Source organism: Synchiropus splendidus, chromosome 6 (assembly GCF_027744825.2).
Source record: "Synchiropus splendidus isolate RoL2022-P1 chromosome 6, RoL_Sspl_1.0, whole genome shotgun sequence".
NCBI lineage: Eukaryota > Metazoa > Chordata > Actinopteri > Syngnathiformes > Callionymidae > Synchiropus > Synchiropus splendidus.
In genome coordinates, this window is record NC_071339.1 from 7,828,100 (window position 1) to 7,845,662 (window position 17,563).

The 17,563-nt window shown below is 43.8% G+C and overlaps 1 protein-coding gene across 3 annotated transcripts; it reads right to left on the reverse strand.

Annotated features, from left to right (window-relative positions):
• Positions 1-8,194, reverse strand: h6pd (hexose-6-phosphate dehydrogenase (glucose 1-dehydrogenase)). Of its 3 annotated transcripts, none has more exons than XM_053868297.1 (5): positions 8,150-8,194; positions 3,230-3,884; positions 2,738-2,855; positions 2,404-2,673; positions 1-2,109 (listed from the first exon to the last, which is right to left on the reverse strand). In XM_053868297.1, exons 2-5 carry the CDS (start codon positions 3,869-3,871, stop codon positions 770-772), a joined length of 2,370 nt encoding a protein of 789 aa, XP_053724272.1. In that variant the 5' UTR covers positions 3,872-3,884; positions 8,150-8,194; the 3' UTR covers positions 1-769. The 3 variants fall into 3 exon arrangements, with proteins under 3 accessions (XP_053724272.1, XP_053724271.1, XP_053724270.1); XM_053868296.1 differs by lacking the exon at positions 8,150-8,194 and adding an exon at positions 7,945-8,111; XM_053868295.1 differs by lacking the exon at positions 8,150-8,194 and adding an exon at positions 5,228-5,383.
• Positions 8,195-17,563: the final 9,369 nt, after the last annotated feature.

A 17,563-nucleotide genomic window follows, 5' to 3' on the forward strand; every position in this document is an offset into this window, starting at 1 on the left:
TTTCACTTTAATAAAGCAGATGTTTATTTTGCCAACGGTGGAGCGACTTGTGCTTCACATTTTCACTTTTTTTCCCCAAACACCTCTGGCAGAATTTCTTTCGTGATTCACTCTGGCTAATCGAGACTATGAATTCAACTATTGCATAGTTGGAACGTTGAAAACCACAATGTAAACAGACTGAGTTGCACGGTTTGGTTTTCAGGCAAAAGATAATTAATCTGTTCTTTATGTACATTTACATATATACATAAATATATATTAGACATGGAGGAAATAGTCTTCACTTCAACTCGTCTGATTTTGATCTAAAATAATGTGGAGGATCACATTTGAGGAGATTTACTGAGCAGATATGAGAAAAGGCACTTGAGGGTTGATGGTATTGTTGCATCAGTGGACGTTGACTGACTGACTGAGTGACTGACTGAAGCGAGGCGACGACTCAAACATGGTCATGTTTCAATGAGGTGGGTCCAGTTGCGGCCTTGTTCATGAGGTAGCTATCCACAGTAGCTCATGTTTTCATCAGGTTAAAATCATTTGTTAGCATCATGGGTTATTGACTGTGATCATTTCTCATGTTCTTTTGCTGCTTCAACAAGCAGTTTCATGGCTTTTCTGCCTCTACGGTGCCTTCATTTCTCATCTGGGATGAAGGAACTTTGTTTCCTTTAAGAATATATAAGTGGCTTTACAGAGAGTTCACTGCACCGAGTTATGTCCAGACCACTGAACGTGCCCTTGAACCAGTGAGCTCAAATGATTCTCATCCCAGAAGGGCATCGTAGTCGATGTACCAGACCAGCTGGCCACTCTCGGGCCTGACTGCCGTAACCGGCCACTTGACTGGGTCGTCCTTGGTTCTGCTCAGCTGGGTGACCATTTCATGCTTGCCTTTGCCCATCACTAGCAGAGCGACCCGGTGAGCTCGGTTAATGGCCGATATGGTGAGACTCAAACGCTGGTGTGGCTGAACCGGACTCTCGGTCAGCGCCACCAGCCTCTTCTCAGTGGTGTCCACCCGACGTCCAGGGAAGAGGGAGGCGGTGTGTCCGTCGTAGCCCAGCCCCAGCAGGATGAAGTGGAAGCGGGAGTCGTTGACCAGCGTTCTCAGCTCGTCCTCGTAAATCTGCGCGGCCCCGTCCTCCTCCGCGCACAAACGCTGCCGGATCTGAACCGGCATGGGGTGGACGTTGAAGTAGGGGATGCTCACGTGCAGCAGGAGGTGCTCGTGCAAGCTGTGGAAGTTGGACTCCTGGTCAGTCGGAGGAACACAGCGCTCGTCCACCATCCACACATGAGTCTTCCTCCACGGGAACGAGAAGTGGTGCAGGGCCAGTCGGTGGAAGAGAGCGAGGGGTGTGGAGCCGCCCGAGAGGGCCAGGTGGAAGACCCCGCCCTGGAGCACAGCGGCCTCCGCCGCCTCCTGAATGTCCACTGCCAGCTTCTCCACCAGCTCCTGAGACCAGGCCGACACCATCTTTGCGCTGCGGTAACTCCCCACCATCACCTGGACGTCTTTGGCCGCCGTGTTCTGAACCGGCCCGATGAGCACAACCTCGCTGAGGTAGCTCAGTTCTTTCCCAGCGAGACGAACGTTCAGCAGGTCATGGTTGTCGGCTCCCCCGGGGTAGACGCGGGGGAAGGACGTCTCCAGAGAGTTCAGCATCGGCGTCCACATCAGCCACGACGCCAGCAGGTTTTCAGTGCTTATAAAGTGGTTGGAGCGTCCAGCGAATATGTGAGAAATCAACTCGGCGTAAGCGTCTCTCTCCACCGCTGGAGTCTGAACGTAGTACTCGGAAATGTGTAACCCGAGAACGCTGAAGTCGGCAGGCTCGGTCACCTCCTTCCACTCGCCGTCCACCAGACCGGGCTTGAACAGACTCTTGCTGACCAGGATCGCCGGATGGTTCAGCTGCCCGTGGCCGAAGTGGAAGACTATCTGTTTGGGCTTGCAGTGGCCGCTGTTGTGGTTCTGAAGGCAGAAGATGTCGTCCTTGAAAAGGATGCGAGCGTACCCCACTCGCTCGTCCAACATCTTCCCAGAGACCAGCAGGATGGGCACGTTTTCGTACCGAGGGTCCTCCATGTGCACCAGCACGGCTGGAAGACACGACAACATCCAATATGGTTCAGCTACAGGGGAAGACTGGTGCAGATGTTCATGGAAATGTCTTCCATAAACGTCAAACACTGAGGCGGAAACTGGAATTTGAGGCTACATTCAGGCGGAGCTGCACATCTGAACATAAGGTTTCAAAAAAGTGTTTTTACTATCCACATGGATTCACTGGGAACCATGTAGTTCATATGTGAGGACTGTGGAGGCGCTGTAATGCGTTTGACTGGCTCCTCTGTAGAGCAGGGGTCGTGAACGTTTAGACTTAGAATTCTTACCTGCATATGTTGGAGTTAAACTCATGTGATCTTTGGTCTTGTTCAGCTCCTGTTGGACCTCGGCCTGGTAGCCCTGGTACTGACCCAGCACCACCTGACGCTTGCCTAAAGGCAGCACCGAACCAAAGACCTGCAGCTTGTTCTGGAGAACTTCCTTGCTGCTGCTCAGATTGGCAGGAAGCCTCATGGTCAGCAGGGTCATGACTTCAGTCAGGTGGTTTTGGAGCACGTCCCTGATCACTCCGTACTTGTCGTAGAAGGAAATCCGACCTTGAAAAGGAAGCAGACGACTCATCAACAAATGGGGTGGAATAACGGACCCGACTGAAGTCACCTTTCACATCCAGGGTTTCTTTCAAAACGATCTCCACTCTCTCGATGTGGTGTTTGTTCCAAATCGGATCCAGGAATTTCTTGTTCTGCGCTCTGAATGGAAGTATCTTGGACACAACCTGAAAACAAAAAACAGGACTGAGCATTTGGAAAACATTTTGGTGACATCTCCAATAACATACAGAAAAAAATATTATTAAATAAAACCAGTTACAAAGTAAAAGTGAAAGTACAAAGTAAAAGTGAAAGTAAAAAAAAAAAAAAGTGTCTTCACTTCCAACGTCCTAAACCTAACATGTTGCCTGTCTCTCCTCTCTACATGTTTTTGTCTCCACATGTTGCACTTCTTGTTTTTAACCCGAAGACCTTCAGCTGCAGTTCATGACCAGACAGACCATGGCGACCTGGTACCACAATTTGCTCATCTATTTATAAAGTCACATAATATCGTCACCAGAGCACCAATGTTTCCATGGCAACGCTCGACACCCACCTGCTTCCCCAAGTAGTGGTCGATCCTGTACATTTCTTCCTCCTTGAGCGAGTTAGCCAGCTGAGACGCCAACACTTGAGCACTTCTGAAGTCGTGCCCAAAAGGCTTCTCCAACACCACACGCATCCAAACTCCCTCTGGAGGTCTGCAAGTGCTGTTGATCTTCTCGGCGATGTCCGCATACGCAAAGGCCGGCACTGAGAGGTAGAAGAGCCGCCCCGCCTCCTCCATCCCTTCTTCTTGGAGCTGTCTGGTGATGTGCTTGGTGAGGTCTTGGTAGTCCTCCACGCTCTTCAGCTGCCGATACTGAGCCAGCCGCAGAAACTGCTCTTTCAGCAGCGCACAGCGCTCCTCAGAGACAGACTCGGAGCAGGAGAGCGACTTCAGGATCTGAAACAGAACCGGCGTGGCCTTGTCGGACGGAGAAATGCCTCCAGCGTAGAAGGAAAAGCTGTTTCCCCGGGTGACCTGGTTCACGTACAGGTGGAAGAAACCCTGCCACAGGTACTTCCTCGCCAAGTCCCCGGTGCCTCCCACAATGACCACTGACACGTGACCGGAGCGCTTCCCCTCCACTTCCTCCTTGCTGTGTCCGCTGCAGACGCCCAGCGTCAGCAGCAACAGGGTCACTGTCCCGAACATCCTTCACTGACGCCTGTATTAAAGCAAGAGAAAGACTTGATCGGTTTTATCCAGAACACAGCCACGGACTCACATCAAAGCCCATTTGTGTGGAGCGGCATCTCAAGGGTGTCAACTCAAACTGATCTTTGAAGGTCAACGTGCTACTTGTCAAGTGCTGAGAATCTGAAAGTAACTGCATGTATTTATTGGCGGCTCTTGGGGCCACATTAACCGGCAGGCAGACAGAGCTGAGGTACAGCAAGCAGGCTGCCAATAGTCAGGTGACTTTGCCGTAGCATAGTGGGTTGAGCACGTCCTCTCTCCAGCATACGGCTATTACGTATTTATTTTTAATGGATGCACTCTACTATATAATATCAAACTACAAACAAGGCCATTTATGGTGTTTTAATGTCTCTTTCTTTGATTTCCAACTGCCATCCCTGGCCCCAAACCGTGAGGTGCTTCAAGCCTAGTGACAGTGTTTAGCTGCCAAATGCCCAGAATATTAATATAAAGTGGGACAACAACAACAAGTCTTCAGTTCACAATTATTCACTGAGCGGTCGTGATGTCAGTAAGAGGCGCCGGGATCATTGCCACCCAAAGCTTTTACAGTGGACTGAACTAAGATGCAACATTTGCCAGTCATAACTTTCAAACCATATTTTGAGCAATCCAAAGATTTTAGGTAGCAAAGCAATATTTCCACACTTTTCCTTTTTCAAATGACTATTTACAGGTGTGACTCCGTGCTGCTCAAACTCCAATAAAGTCAGTGACTGGTCGACTGCCAAACCAGACGCAGCCTTAATATAAACTAGTAACTACTAAAAAATGTATTGAGTACAACTTTTGTAGTACTACAATAATTTACTGATATTTTTTTTACTAACATACAAAACAATACAAACAGCGTGATGATGGAAGAAAGACTTGGACGTAAAACACTCTTTTTCAAATCTTTTAACAATAAGAATAATAATAACAACAATAATGTGCAGGTTTAAAATAGTTGAATTTGCCAACTCCTGTAAAATTAGTCATCAATAAGCAATTAAATTATTACTTTACTCAAAATTAAGTATATTGAGTCAATATGCTGTGTATTGGTAGTAGCTTGAGACAAACTTGTTTTTTCTAACTGGCTCTGTCTTAAACGCACATGTCGTCACATCTTGTATTTTGGAATGGAATCTCCCCAACACCCGCGCGGACTGAAAACCCTGAAATGCATCTACTCCCCCAGACAGTTGGAGTGATCAATACAAATAAACAAGAAATCCTCCTCTCCTTCCACAACTCAACTCGCTCTCAGCAACATCCTTAATAAAACACAAGCCAACAACAAGCAGCATTTTCACAAGAACCAACCCAAACTCCGGTGGTGGAAAGCAAGTCCGCAGCCTGAACCGTCGCTCCCGACATGGACTGGTCGGAGAGTATTTCAGCTGCAATACAGACTTTGTACTTTGCTCAAAGGCATGAGCTTCCCTCTGCAATCAATTTGCTGTCGATTGCCGGGAAAGTCTGAACAAAAAGTCGATAGTGTTGCAAGAGAATAAACTCCAGTGAGCAAGAGGGGTCGGCAGGAAATCGTACCGACACGGTAGTTGGTGTGCGAACGCTCCCTGCCAGTGAAACTGAGCGCCGCATTCCATTCAGTATGAAACACAAAACCCTTATTTTGTACACTTGAACTTAAAAAAAAAACCCAAAACAAAACAAGGATCTATTGGTCATGAATGTCTTCTTTAGAGATTTAAACAGCAACACCTGGAGTCCTGCATTGTCGACCTCCATTTTTGTTTCACTATGCTCAACTGATGCATTTCACAATGTACAAACCAACTTGGTCCGAATCTGAACTAACCATTCAAGTCACAAACATTGGCTCACCATTTTCCATGAGCACATGAACAGGTTCAAGGACTGAGCGTGTGTCAGTGGTGCGGATGACTGATGTCTCATGAATGTGAACAAGTGAGAAATGTATGCGTGAAGCACCACTGAATGATGAAGTGGAAGAATGTCGGGGAGAACGCCGCACCTCAGAGCTGGTCCTTTGATGGCCCAGGTCAGAACAGCTTTTTCCACTCAGAGGTCATTGGCACTTAGGAACAGAACTTCTCCACTCTCTGCAGCGAGGTGACGTCTGTTTACAACACCCATGTTTGCCAGTGCGACACAACACAACAGCCTCAGCCATCTGGTAGGGATGAACACCTGGGAAAACCACCCTTCACTCTCATCAACAGTCCACATGAGACTTCTTAAAAGCCACGACATGAAAAAACTGCATCTGATTTCAAGCCTGGTGGTCAGATTGGTCACAGATGCACAGATGACTGGGCCGTTTCACTAGGCTAGTTTTGGACCTCAGGCTACTACCACATTTGTCTTTCCAGCAATACATGACTCTAACAGGGACATGTGACCTTGTGATCAGAAAAGAAGGCCGACATATTGGCCAACTGTGACCCATGACACAAACAGAGTCCCCTCATGGGATGAAAAGAAAGACGCATTTGTGCATGTTTAACTTGCTGGTTGAGGGTGGATCGCAAATGTGCACATGACAGTTGTTCAGTTGATAGTCAGTCTTCAATGAGGACTTAGACTCTTGGGAATAAAGTACATCAATTCATCCAGCAGGTGGTGCTTCTCACTCACTTCATTTCACCTCTGAGTCAGAGCATGAAGCATCCTCCTGTTTACTGAGCGTATTTAAGAGAATGACTGGGCTCAACTTACTCATCAACTCAACATCGGAATATTTATATCATTTCTAATTATTATGCTGGAATGGATCACATTCAGGTTTATAACATGAATTAAAATTATAAGAATATTTAAAACCGCAATGTAAAGTTTGCACTTTGAATTAGAGGTTGACCGATATATCGGTGAGGCCGATTGGAACTACTAAACAATGTCACCTTTTTAAAAGCTAATATCAATATTTATACAAGAATATTGTTCTTTTCAACACAACCAACACATTGCACCACGCACTTGCTCATAAACCACAAGACAGGAGGCTATTCTCAGGAGGTTGCCCAGGTAATAATAATCTCCAAGTCTTAGATCATTGATTTGTTTATGTTTTAGTGGTAGTGGTGGACCAAAAAAATTCAACAAAACTGCACTGAAATGAAATAAATAATAAAAGTTAAGATTACACTTCTTATGATATAGCGGAAATGTTATTAAAATGAAACAAACTTGCTGCATAGATGTCAGACACAAGCACTTCCGTTCACGGTCACATGACACACTTCCACTTCTGTGGTGAGGTGTTATTAAAGTGAAATAGAACTTCACATATGTGAATAATATAGCCAGTGGGTCGAGCGTTGTGTACTTTATATAGCAGTTTATCAATGATATACTTTTTACATGCCCATGTTATTGTTCACATTCGAATTGAATTTGAAACATTTTATATTTGGCCTTGTTTTTTTTATATTAAATGTCACTTCCCTTTTAAGAAAATGATGCTCCCCTATTAAAACCATTTGAATTCATTAATATAGATGCTTTATGTTTAATTTAATTTAACAAGTGACCGTGACACACATGCAAGTGCTGTTAAATCATTTTCCCACGCGCCACACACACCCCCTTTATGCAAGTCACTAGTCAGGCCAAGTGAAAACACAGCCGCCCTACTGAGGACAACATCAACAGACAAGGACAATAATTGCTTTTACAACTAACTCAGGTCCAACTTGTTGTCAGCCATGAATCATCGTGAGAACAGGTCAAATACAAACCTCACACCATAGAAAATGTGGATCAGACAAGTCATTGATGGAGCCCTGACTGTCTCAAGGCAGTGATGCATCAGCAGGAGGTGAATATGAGTCTGAATTCCACCTGCTGCTGCTCACTGCAGACCCTCCAGTCAATGTTACATATTGGTTATTGTTACACCTGCAAAGCCTCAATAGGACAATAGGAACGTTGTTCCGTCCCTGATCGTCCTCTGGCACTTTACTACAGTTGGAGGAGCTGCACTGCACGGAAATGTTCGTCCAAGCAGTTTAGGCTACGCAGTCAGTTAAGCAATGGAAAACAACATGACTTACATCTACACGTCCCAGTTTTAAGACATTAAAAGGAGACTTTTTTCACATAGTCCGGTGAACATTTCCTCTTTCAGATACGCGAATGTAAACAGAAGCACGTTTCCTGACTAACGTCACTTCCCCGTGACGATACACAGTCCAGCGTTAACGTCCCAACGTGTAGATTAACGTTTTCTGACTTGGTTTAAATGATAAATGAACGAACCTGCTGCACGGAAACACATGCGCCAGTGACAATCACTTCCGCTCGCGGTCACGTGACATGCTTCCGCTTCTGAGGTGAGACAGCGCTTCCTTCAAAGACCGATCGTTCAACTCCCCCTTTACAGTATATATATAGTAGGTGAAGCGCTCTTACCTCCGCAATTAATGAATGTCATTTATATAACTTATGGCAAACGTGTTTATATAACTTATTACAAACGCAAAAATGTTCATTCTTTATTTATGTTTTGCACGAAGAAACGTCCTTACATTACTGTAACTGTGATCGTTATTGTTATTGTACATTTTGGTAAATATTCCATTAAAATTAATTTGTTTAAATACATTTAATAAAATGTATTTAAACAAAAAACGATTAACAAAATTATATTTCTAAATATTGTATTATTATTATTATTATTATTATTATTATTATTATTTCAAATACTTACATACGTCAGAAATTTTGTTTTCTTGGTTCATGTTTTTATCCATTTTATTATTATTATTATTATTATTATTGTTGTTGTTGTTGTTGTTGTTATTAATAATATTAATATTATTATTATTATTATCATTTCAAATAGTTACAGCATCAGGAATTTTGTTTTATTGGCTCACGTTTTTATCCATTTTAATATTATTATTATTTATTCATTTATTTATTTTGAAATAGTTATAGTATTAGAAATTTTGTTTTCTTGATTCATGTTTTCATCCACTATTTTATTCAGTTTTGCTCCACTGATCTGTGCTCACATGCTGACCAGTAATGACTGCAAAACAGAGTTGTACAAATAATACCTAAAAATCATGAACACGACAAAAAAGTAAAGGAAAATTTGTTGTTTGTAACAATTATCACATGAAACTAAGACAAAGTTTAATTTATGCTTCTTCGTCATTTTAAATAATTTAATTTGTTTAATATGGTTTGCAGCTCGACGATCTTCCTTTAAGAAAAATGAAGATTTAACAATGGTATCTTAAAACCTTCTCTCTGAATCAGAGCCTTGAATGTTTGTCCTTCTGTCACTAGGTGGCGATATGGACGCAATCTTGTCCAACCCACCAGGCAGTGAAACCCTGGACAGTCCTTCTCTTCATCCCAGACAAATAAAGTTCATGAATTCATTCTCTTTTTTCTACAGTCTTGTTGACAAGAACACTGGAGTGGAGCAACATTGCCACCTGCACCTTGTGTGGTTCAGCTGTGTCACGTCATCATGGGACCACCACAAACACAACAGGTGCCCTTCAGGACAAATAAGGAGCCAATTGTTGTGGAGCTCTCAGCCAGTCGCTGCTCGGCCCTTTCCTGAACAGTTGTGGTCCTTTCAGCGAGTAAGCATGTCACATCTGACCTCCACAGCTGATAAGGGAACTGCAGCGGTGTGGATCAAAGTTTGTAAAAAGAAAAAAAACAACAATAATGTGGAATAATGGAGCATGCAAACAATTCTCCTCTGGAGAGAATTACTCCTCATGCATAATTTTACATGCCTTTCTCATTATATGGTGCCAGTTTTTGTTTATAAAAAACAAAAATAAAACATAAACATTTGTCAAAAGCTGTTGGCTGCTGTATGGTTCATGTATTATAAAGTAAAATAAGAAAGTGAAAACATTATTTACGTCACACAGAGTAGCTTGTTCTTGAAATCTCAATCCAGATTAGGAATTTATCAAACAGATTAAGCCACTCCCAAATCTGTTGAGGAAATCGACACAGTCGCCCTGCTGCAGAGGTTTTCTGTGAGTTAGTGAAGTACAGGTACAGTGCTTCCAGCACATGATGATACTTGAAGCACTTTGACACAACATTTTTGTTTGAGAGCAGTTGTCTCCCATCATTTAAGGTGGGCGAAGATGCTGGGTTTGTGTTGGGAGGAAGATCTGAGCCAGACAGCTCTGGCAATGATCTGCCTCTCAATGGTGCTCGCTCTCTGCTGAGGAAATGCGTGTCACACGGATGCCTTCCTGTTGATCACACAGCCTGGATGAGACCACAGGAAGGGCCACATGGAAGGATGAAGTTTCCTCTCAGACTTGAGAATATGTTGAGCTCCTTCAGACGAGTCGATGTTGACTCACAGTGCCCTCATATATCTTGAAAACTTGGGGGAAGTAAGGCTGAACAGTAGGAAGCAGAATGTGAAGATGATCCGGTTGAAAAGAAAACAACTGATGTAGCAAATGAGAGATGAAAACAAACCATCCGCAGCGCCTCAGACAGCTGTGAGGCCTGTGATCACACGGTCACATGGCCCTCCCAAGTTGGCCGGCCACTGTGAAAGGTAAACAGTAAACAGGATGGAACATCCTCCGTGTGTGTGTGTGTGTGTGTGTTGGCTGTTAACGGGCCCACGGGTGAGTGCGGGTCCAGCTGTCACCACTATAACCTCAGGCTTGATGCAAAGCTTTGGGGACCCGGTGTGTGTGTGCGTGTGTGTGTCGTTACCCCACACCCCTGGGCTTCCTTCCTCCCCTTTGTTGGTCCCTGCCAGGCAGACTTCTACAAGCTGAGCACACAAGTGAATGCATATGAATGTGTGCTGTCATCTTTATTAGCCCAACATCCATTACGTTTAACACGGCTCTTTACTGAAGGGGTTTTCACTTTCACCCCCCACCCCCCACTTGGTTAACTTGCCAGACGAAGAGGATTATAGTGACCCCAGCTCCAATACACAACCTGTTACCGGCTAATAAAAGCAGCGAACAACAGCTCATGTTTAAAGCTTAAAACTATGCCTGTCCATTTGATACGCAACTTTAAAGATAATCCCAGTCACTTTTGCGTTTCAAAGACTCAAATATTTCTCTACCTGAGCTCTTCGGTTTTGGTCACATCTGCTCTTTGATGCGTGAAGTCGGCGGTAATGCAGGCAGCACTGAGCGAGGAGGGCGAAGCCGCACTTCAGCCAGCTACGTATGAGTAATGCATGTGTTCTTAAACCGCATCTCCATCTTCATAAGACAAAAACCTGTCGGGGCTTGTTCCTCTCTTTTGTCTCTGGACGCCACACCGCACACGAACTGCTCTGCCCGGGTTTGTTATTAGTGGCTGCATGTGGAGCTTTTTAAAAGAGGCCAGCACGAACAAAGAGGCAAACAAAGAGGAAGCTTTTCGGTGCGGTAAAGCAGCGACACCCACACCTGAGCTGAGAGGCGCATAAAGGAAGAGAGCGTTGATTGGCGCCTCAGCGGGAATCTCTGGCGTTTATTGTTCTAAGAATGGTTATAAGCCTATTACAAATGTCCACACAAAGCCAAGCATTTAACCGTGGGAAGAAATTTCAGTTATCCCAGTGCAGAAAGGGGTTTTGTTTTCTGCTTAATGGAGATTGTGCCCAGGAATGTATCTGGCACTTCACCTGCTGCTAAGGACCTCAAATGCTGCCTAATCTGAAATCCAGCAGCTGAATTCTCTTTTTCACATTACGTTTCTCCCAGTTGCTTTCAGGAATTCCAGTAGCTGTCAGTGGAGTTGAAATACAGTGGAAACCTATGTCATCCCGCTGAGACTCAGAGAAGAGCCTCGGTCTGCAGGAAGCAGGAGGGTGGTGGTGGTGGTGGGGGGGGGGTAATGATGTCATACCCCCCCGCCGGAGACATCCATTCTGGTGCAGGAATGTCGCGGAGTCTCTCTGTTAAAACAGGTGGAGCTGAACGAGTAAGTCGGCTCCCATTTTCAGATTAGGGCGGTGTATTTAATATATGTGGCGCGTTCCGTTGAGGCGACTCATTGTTTGAATTGTCTAGACACAAAGTGGATTAATTCGTTATTTGGTTGCAGAAATTAGCTCTGTGGGAGTCAACGCTGAGATTGTCTCACAAACGTATGAAACTAGCGCAGTAAACCGGTCTGACTTAATTCTTTTACACTGACCCACTGTAAAACTAGGGTGAGAGTTGAAATATATTTGCAGGCTCTGTAAAGCGGGACTCCTGCTGTGTCAGTCGGCGCTATGTTTCCCAATCGGTTCCCAATATTTTGCTGGCCGTAAATGGATAACCACACAGGAGTCAACAATCTAGGAATCTGCATCAAACCCAAGGGCTGGGGGCCTCACCTGTGCCGTCAAGCCATGTGATGTGGCCCTGAATGGCTTTTGAAAGATCAAATTGGTTCAATGCTAGTGCTATTCAATGCTAGTGTAAACTGCGCTAAAGCTAGCATGAGGACCCGCTTACACTGAAATGTTCAACAATTCATCTGTTTGAAGTTGTTCTCAGATTTTCCAGCAGAACTTGCCAAATGCCACGTTCAAAAGTTAGCTCTATAACTCGAAGGGAATAGCTATAGAGTTCAGTGTATAAAATAGAGTTTCCAATGCAGCATTTCCTGTCATGCTGAAGGTGTTTTTGCATCTAGAAATGGCACATTTCTGTCTTCCCTGCTGATGCACTGGACAGACTGGTGGTGAAGATAAAGCTCACACCTTCAGCTAGTCCCTTCGCACAAGAATAGGACTGTTTACCTCAAGAAGTAAAAGGTCCCATGACAAAAGCAACTTATTTAGAGCAAAGTGGTGAAGATGTTAATCAAAACAATGATGTTTTTACTGCATATTTTGAGTAGAAATGCATATAACCACAGCAAACTGAACTTCTCTGACGACTGTGAGTATAAAATATGACTCTTTAAAGAATGTCTTAAACACCAGATACGATAAATGCAATTACTAAAGTGAAATTACTTACTACTTACCAGTTCTGCTTCGTTCCTTCTGAGGGAAAAAAAACAGGTTTTTGGTTCCATGTCTCTCAAAAGAAATCCTTTTGTCGTCGTCTTCCTGCTGAACCACACTTGATCAAAGGCCGGCGACGTAGAGGCATTTTGAGTATATCCTGTCCCGTTGTTCTTAAAGCACGTCAAATACCGAGTGTGATTATTGTGTCATATGATACGGCGGACGTCTGCGTGAGGAGAGAATTTGGACTCTGTAGCTGCGTGAAAACTCTTAAATCCCACGGGATTACTTCAGACAACTGTGGCGTCTCAGCACATAGTGACCTCTTGTTTTAGTGAAGACACTCGTGCAGTCATGCTCTTTTGCTGATTGTTTTTCATGCACTCACTGTGATCGATCAGTCGATCACATGGAAAGTCGAGAGGAACATCAAAGGTGCAGCAGAACTGGAGTTCATGACAGGCTGTATTTGAATGACTGAAATGCTGTCTTGTGTTGTGTTGGCTTTTAAAGTCTGCACAGAGTTGTGTCACGGCTGTGAGTGATAACTCATTTGAAATGTTGGCTCATGGATGACATAGAGCTCTGCAAACTTTCCGCCTCAAAACCTTTCACAAGTTGATAGATACATATTGTATTCTTGTTGTTTACATGAAAATTTCCCCCGCTGAATCAGCATCTGAAGTGAATCTTCAAGCAGTCGAAAAGGGAAGTGAACTTGTTCGGAATTCATAATGTGAGTGCTTCCTTTTGTACCCAGTTCTGACAAGACACTGAGAGCTCTTATGCCACATATGAACATGGTAAGGGTTGGATTCCAGTCGTGCGAGGTTGAGTAGGGGTGATGGACACACCTAGACTAGAGGAAGTAAAGGAATAAATATCCGGATTTTCATACTATAAGCCGCTACTTTTTTCTCACGGTCTGAACACTCATGCAACAACACACCTAATATATGGATTTTTACAGGCTAAAGAGCATCATGCAGCCAAAGTATTGAGACTCATCACATCAAACCGATGAAATCACAGGCGTTTTATTGACCTTAAAGCGCTCTAAATGCGCTGTTTTCGCCCGTGCGTCCACAGCTCCACCCACAGAGCCGATCACCTGGAGGACTGGAGACGAGAAGCAGCAGCTGAGACCAGCAGTGGTGACAAAACTTCGGACACGCGGGTGAATACAGCACATTTTCAATGCTTTAATGTCAATAAAAGATATGATGATTCCAGTTCAAAACATTGCCCACTTTGTCATGAGTCAGTCTCCATGCTGGAGCCTGCTGGATCCTCAAGCATTTTTAAGCCTGGTCTGGACTGACCTTTCTACGGTGCAGACAGCACCACTGCACCTGTGGCTTATAGACAGCAGATGTATGCACAAAATCTATTTTCTTCTTCAATTTAGTGGGTGTGGCCAGTGCGCTCTATAGTCTGGAATGTATGGTAGATGCCCTGTTTTTATGGTTTATGATAGAGTTATGATTTTTCCATCCTTTTGCTGGTCAGATTCATTCTAGAGGTGGCCAATTCAATTCCCCAAAGGGGCCACAGTATATCCTGTTATCTGGCTCTGGAGCTGATAGAAAGAAAGAATGAAGACAAAGAACCGTAATATGATGGGAAAACTTAAATAACACACGTGACAAATATCAGAAAAGTGGAGGGAAGTTGTTGTTTATTTCATACATTTTTTTTGAAAATCAATTTTCAACTCATTTTGAGGGACCAGATTTACTCAGCAGGAACTTTATCAAGCTATATTTACAGTTTAATAGGCAACAACAGTAAAATGATACAATGGTTTGTAAGCAAGATGATCAACTGGACGGCCTCATAAGTACAGTCAAAGGGCTGCATGTGCACTTTGCCCAGGTGCAGTTTAGTCTTTCATTTTCGTCTGGCCTTTGGTTCAACTGTTTAGTGAGTGGCAGACACTGTGACTTCTGATCTGAAATCCTCTCCTCTCTCAGATGAAGGCCAGCTCTCACTAAGTGAAGCCCTGTGGAGGTGGAGAGAACGTGACTGTCTGCTGTAGAAGCACCAGTACATGTGGTCACACAAGTCACATTTCAGCTGGAAGTTAGAAAATGGATGTCAGTCGTGTAAAGGGGGGTCTATGTGTAGGATTAGAACCCCCCCAACCCTAGGATGCTAAGCAGGAGACAATGCTTTAATGTGTCTAGTCATCAGCGTATAACTTTAACTGAGTGGATCAGAACATAACGGTCCATCCCAAACTGCTTTACTGTCCAGTAATGTGAAAACATCTCTTGGCTAGAAGTGTCGCCTACCAGCACTGAAACTGGAGTCGTATCGTGGAGAAGGAAATAGCGCCAGCATCCCATGCGGTGTGAGTTAGACTGTGGAGCCTGGTTTTAACATGGCAAGTGGCAAGACAAGGGAGATGTGATAAAAACGTTTTTTTTCTGTATTCCCACCCTCCCTCATCCTGTCCCCCCAAAAAATGAGTGAAGTTAGCCAGTTGTAACAGATTTACGGGGGGGTTGTTTTCTTATTTTATTAACGTTAACTAAAGGTTTCTGAACACCCAAACACTAAAATAGACTAACAATAAAATGATAATAAAACTAACACTGCTTGACAAAGAAGAGAATTATTGAGAAATACATTCTAAAACGCAAGGTCACCATGATGTTTTTGGATGACTTGAACAACTCCTCAACCTTACTAATCTTTCTAGTTAGCCGACAACACAGTCTTTATCTTTTTTTCCCATATTAAAAGCCGAATCACTAAACTGCATACAAATGACGGCGTGAATCCATCAGTCTTAACGAGAGATTTGGGGGCGTCTAAGAGCGGTTGGAAACAGTGGGTGTAATTCCTGTCGGCGGTAGACAACAATCCCCCCGACTTCTTCTATAGTGACCGCGCTCTGTGTTTGCTGATAGCACGCGGAGTGTGAGGACAGCAGGGGCGTGAGGGGAGCAGGGCCTGAATGGCATGGTGTTGCTGCTTTGGCCTGCTGTTCACTGACCCACAAAATTCAAATCCATGCCCCAGTGTGAAGTACTTTTGTGTTGTCATCACCCTCCGAGGCTGGTGGCCAGAGGGAGGGGTGTTTGGGCTCCTGGAGTGCTGCGGGGCTGCAGTCCACACTCCAGCAGGACGCATACTCTGTGAGCTGAATGAAAAGGAGCTTGTATTGTAATGAAAGCATTTGCATACTTGTGTTTGAGAGGGTGTTAACCTTTGACACCGTCGACTGGATGACGACAACAGAAACCACTTCTCGGGAACTTCAAATTTACGCACTCGAAAATAACACCTTATCTTCAAAACAGTGAAGACAGAGAAAGAGATACTCGAGTGTGGGAGATGTAAGTGTCCGTCGAGTGGAAGTTCACGCCGAAAACGCTGACGCTTCATGTCTTTTGTTGAGAACATCTCACATGCTACTTTAGTTTGAAGGAGCAGAGGTGTGTGACACAGAGTTACTCATATAATACTGCATTCAACAACCTCAAACTGAATTGAACAGCCCTCCAGCTTTTCTCATAGTACTAGACAACTGCTATCACAAGTACTGCAATACATATTTGCCAACAATTCCTACTTCTGGAACAATTACTACCACCATTTCTAGAGCCTTGAATATTTTACAAGTAATCCTACTGCTGGTGTTATGATTACTATAACTTGCACTACTACAAAAACTACTACTACAATTACCTTTTTACACTTATAAACCATCAATATTCCTAACTGTATATTGTACTAATCTGATGACTATTGCTATCACAAAGCAACGTTTTTAGTCATGACTTACCGTACTAAATACACCAAAAGTACTATGGATATAGCAACTACTCTCCTTGTCCCACTTCCCATGAAACTACTGCTACTTCTATGGCTACTATTAGCACTGCGATGAGAACTGTTATTATGACTCATTTTGAATAGCACTCCTTTGGGAACCTTTCTACTACTTCTATTTCAAGTACTATTAGTAACAATATATAACTACTACAACTGGTAGTATCGTGACAATTTGTCTGGCAACTATCTCAACACTTTTGTCCACCTCAACTACTTCTATCTTTCGCTTATAAGACAGTAACTACCACAGTTCCCTCCGCTCGACCACGCTACACACTGCTCTCCACTATGACAGTTTATGTGCCAGTTCTCCAGCATCACATCCAGAGGCCCTGCTACCATTTGACTTCATGGTGGACTCTTCCTCCTTGTGAATCTGTCTGCAATACTGGGACTACTTAATATTTCAGTTGAATGATTAATGCAATATAATAATCTTTTCACTACTGCTGCCTCTAGTGACTACATTTTGACGACACAATAATAACATATTTTTGTAAGCGGTCACTAGTGTTATATTACTTATTCAGCCTTATTCACAGAGCTGAACGTCATCCACATTTTAGCTGAAACACGTGTAAAAAAAAAATCCAGTGTTTTAATTCAGTGCCCTAAAATGGTGAATTGTCCGTAATAGTGCTGTCGGGGTGACGCTTATGGTGTTAAACTATAATTTGTGTTTGTAAGTAATTGACGTGATTGTCATTCCGAGGTCAGAGAGCTATAATTCAACCCACACTTAACTTGTTAATCTATTTTTTTCCACCGCCGTCTCTGCCTCTGTCTCTTGTGTGATTAATGTCCGTGCATAGAGACGTGGAAGCAGACAATGTTCGCCTCTTCAGTTGATTTTTTGGGAGGTCTTTGTCAGGCAG

Coding starts and splice junctions, on each gene's coding strand:
- h6pd (XM_053868297.1), bottom strand. CDS start 3,871: ATGTTCGGGACAGTGACCCTGTTGCTGCTGACGCTGGGCGTCTGCAGC. Junction 2,674..2,737: donor AGAAACCCTGGATGTGAAAG/GTGACTTCAGTC, acceptor TTCCTTTTCAAG/GTCGGATTTCCTTCTACGAC. Junction 2,110..2,403: donor TTTAACTCCAACATATGCAG/GTAAGAATTCTA, acceptor CGTGTCTTCCAG/CCGTGCTGGTGCACATGGAG.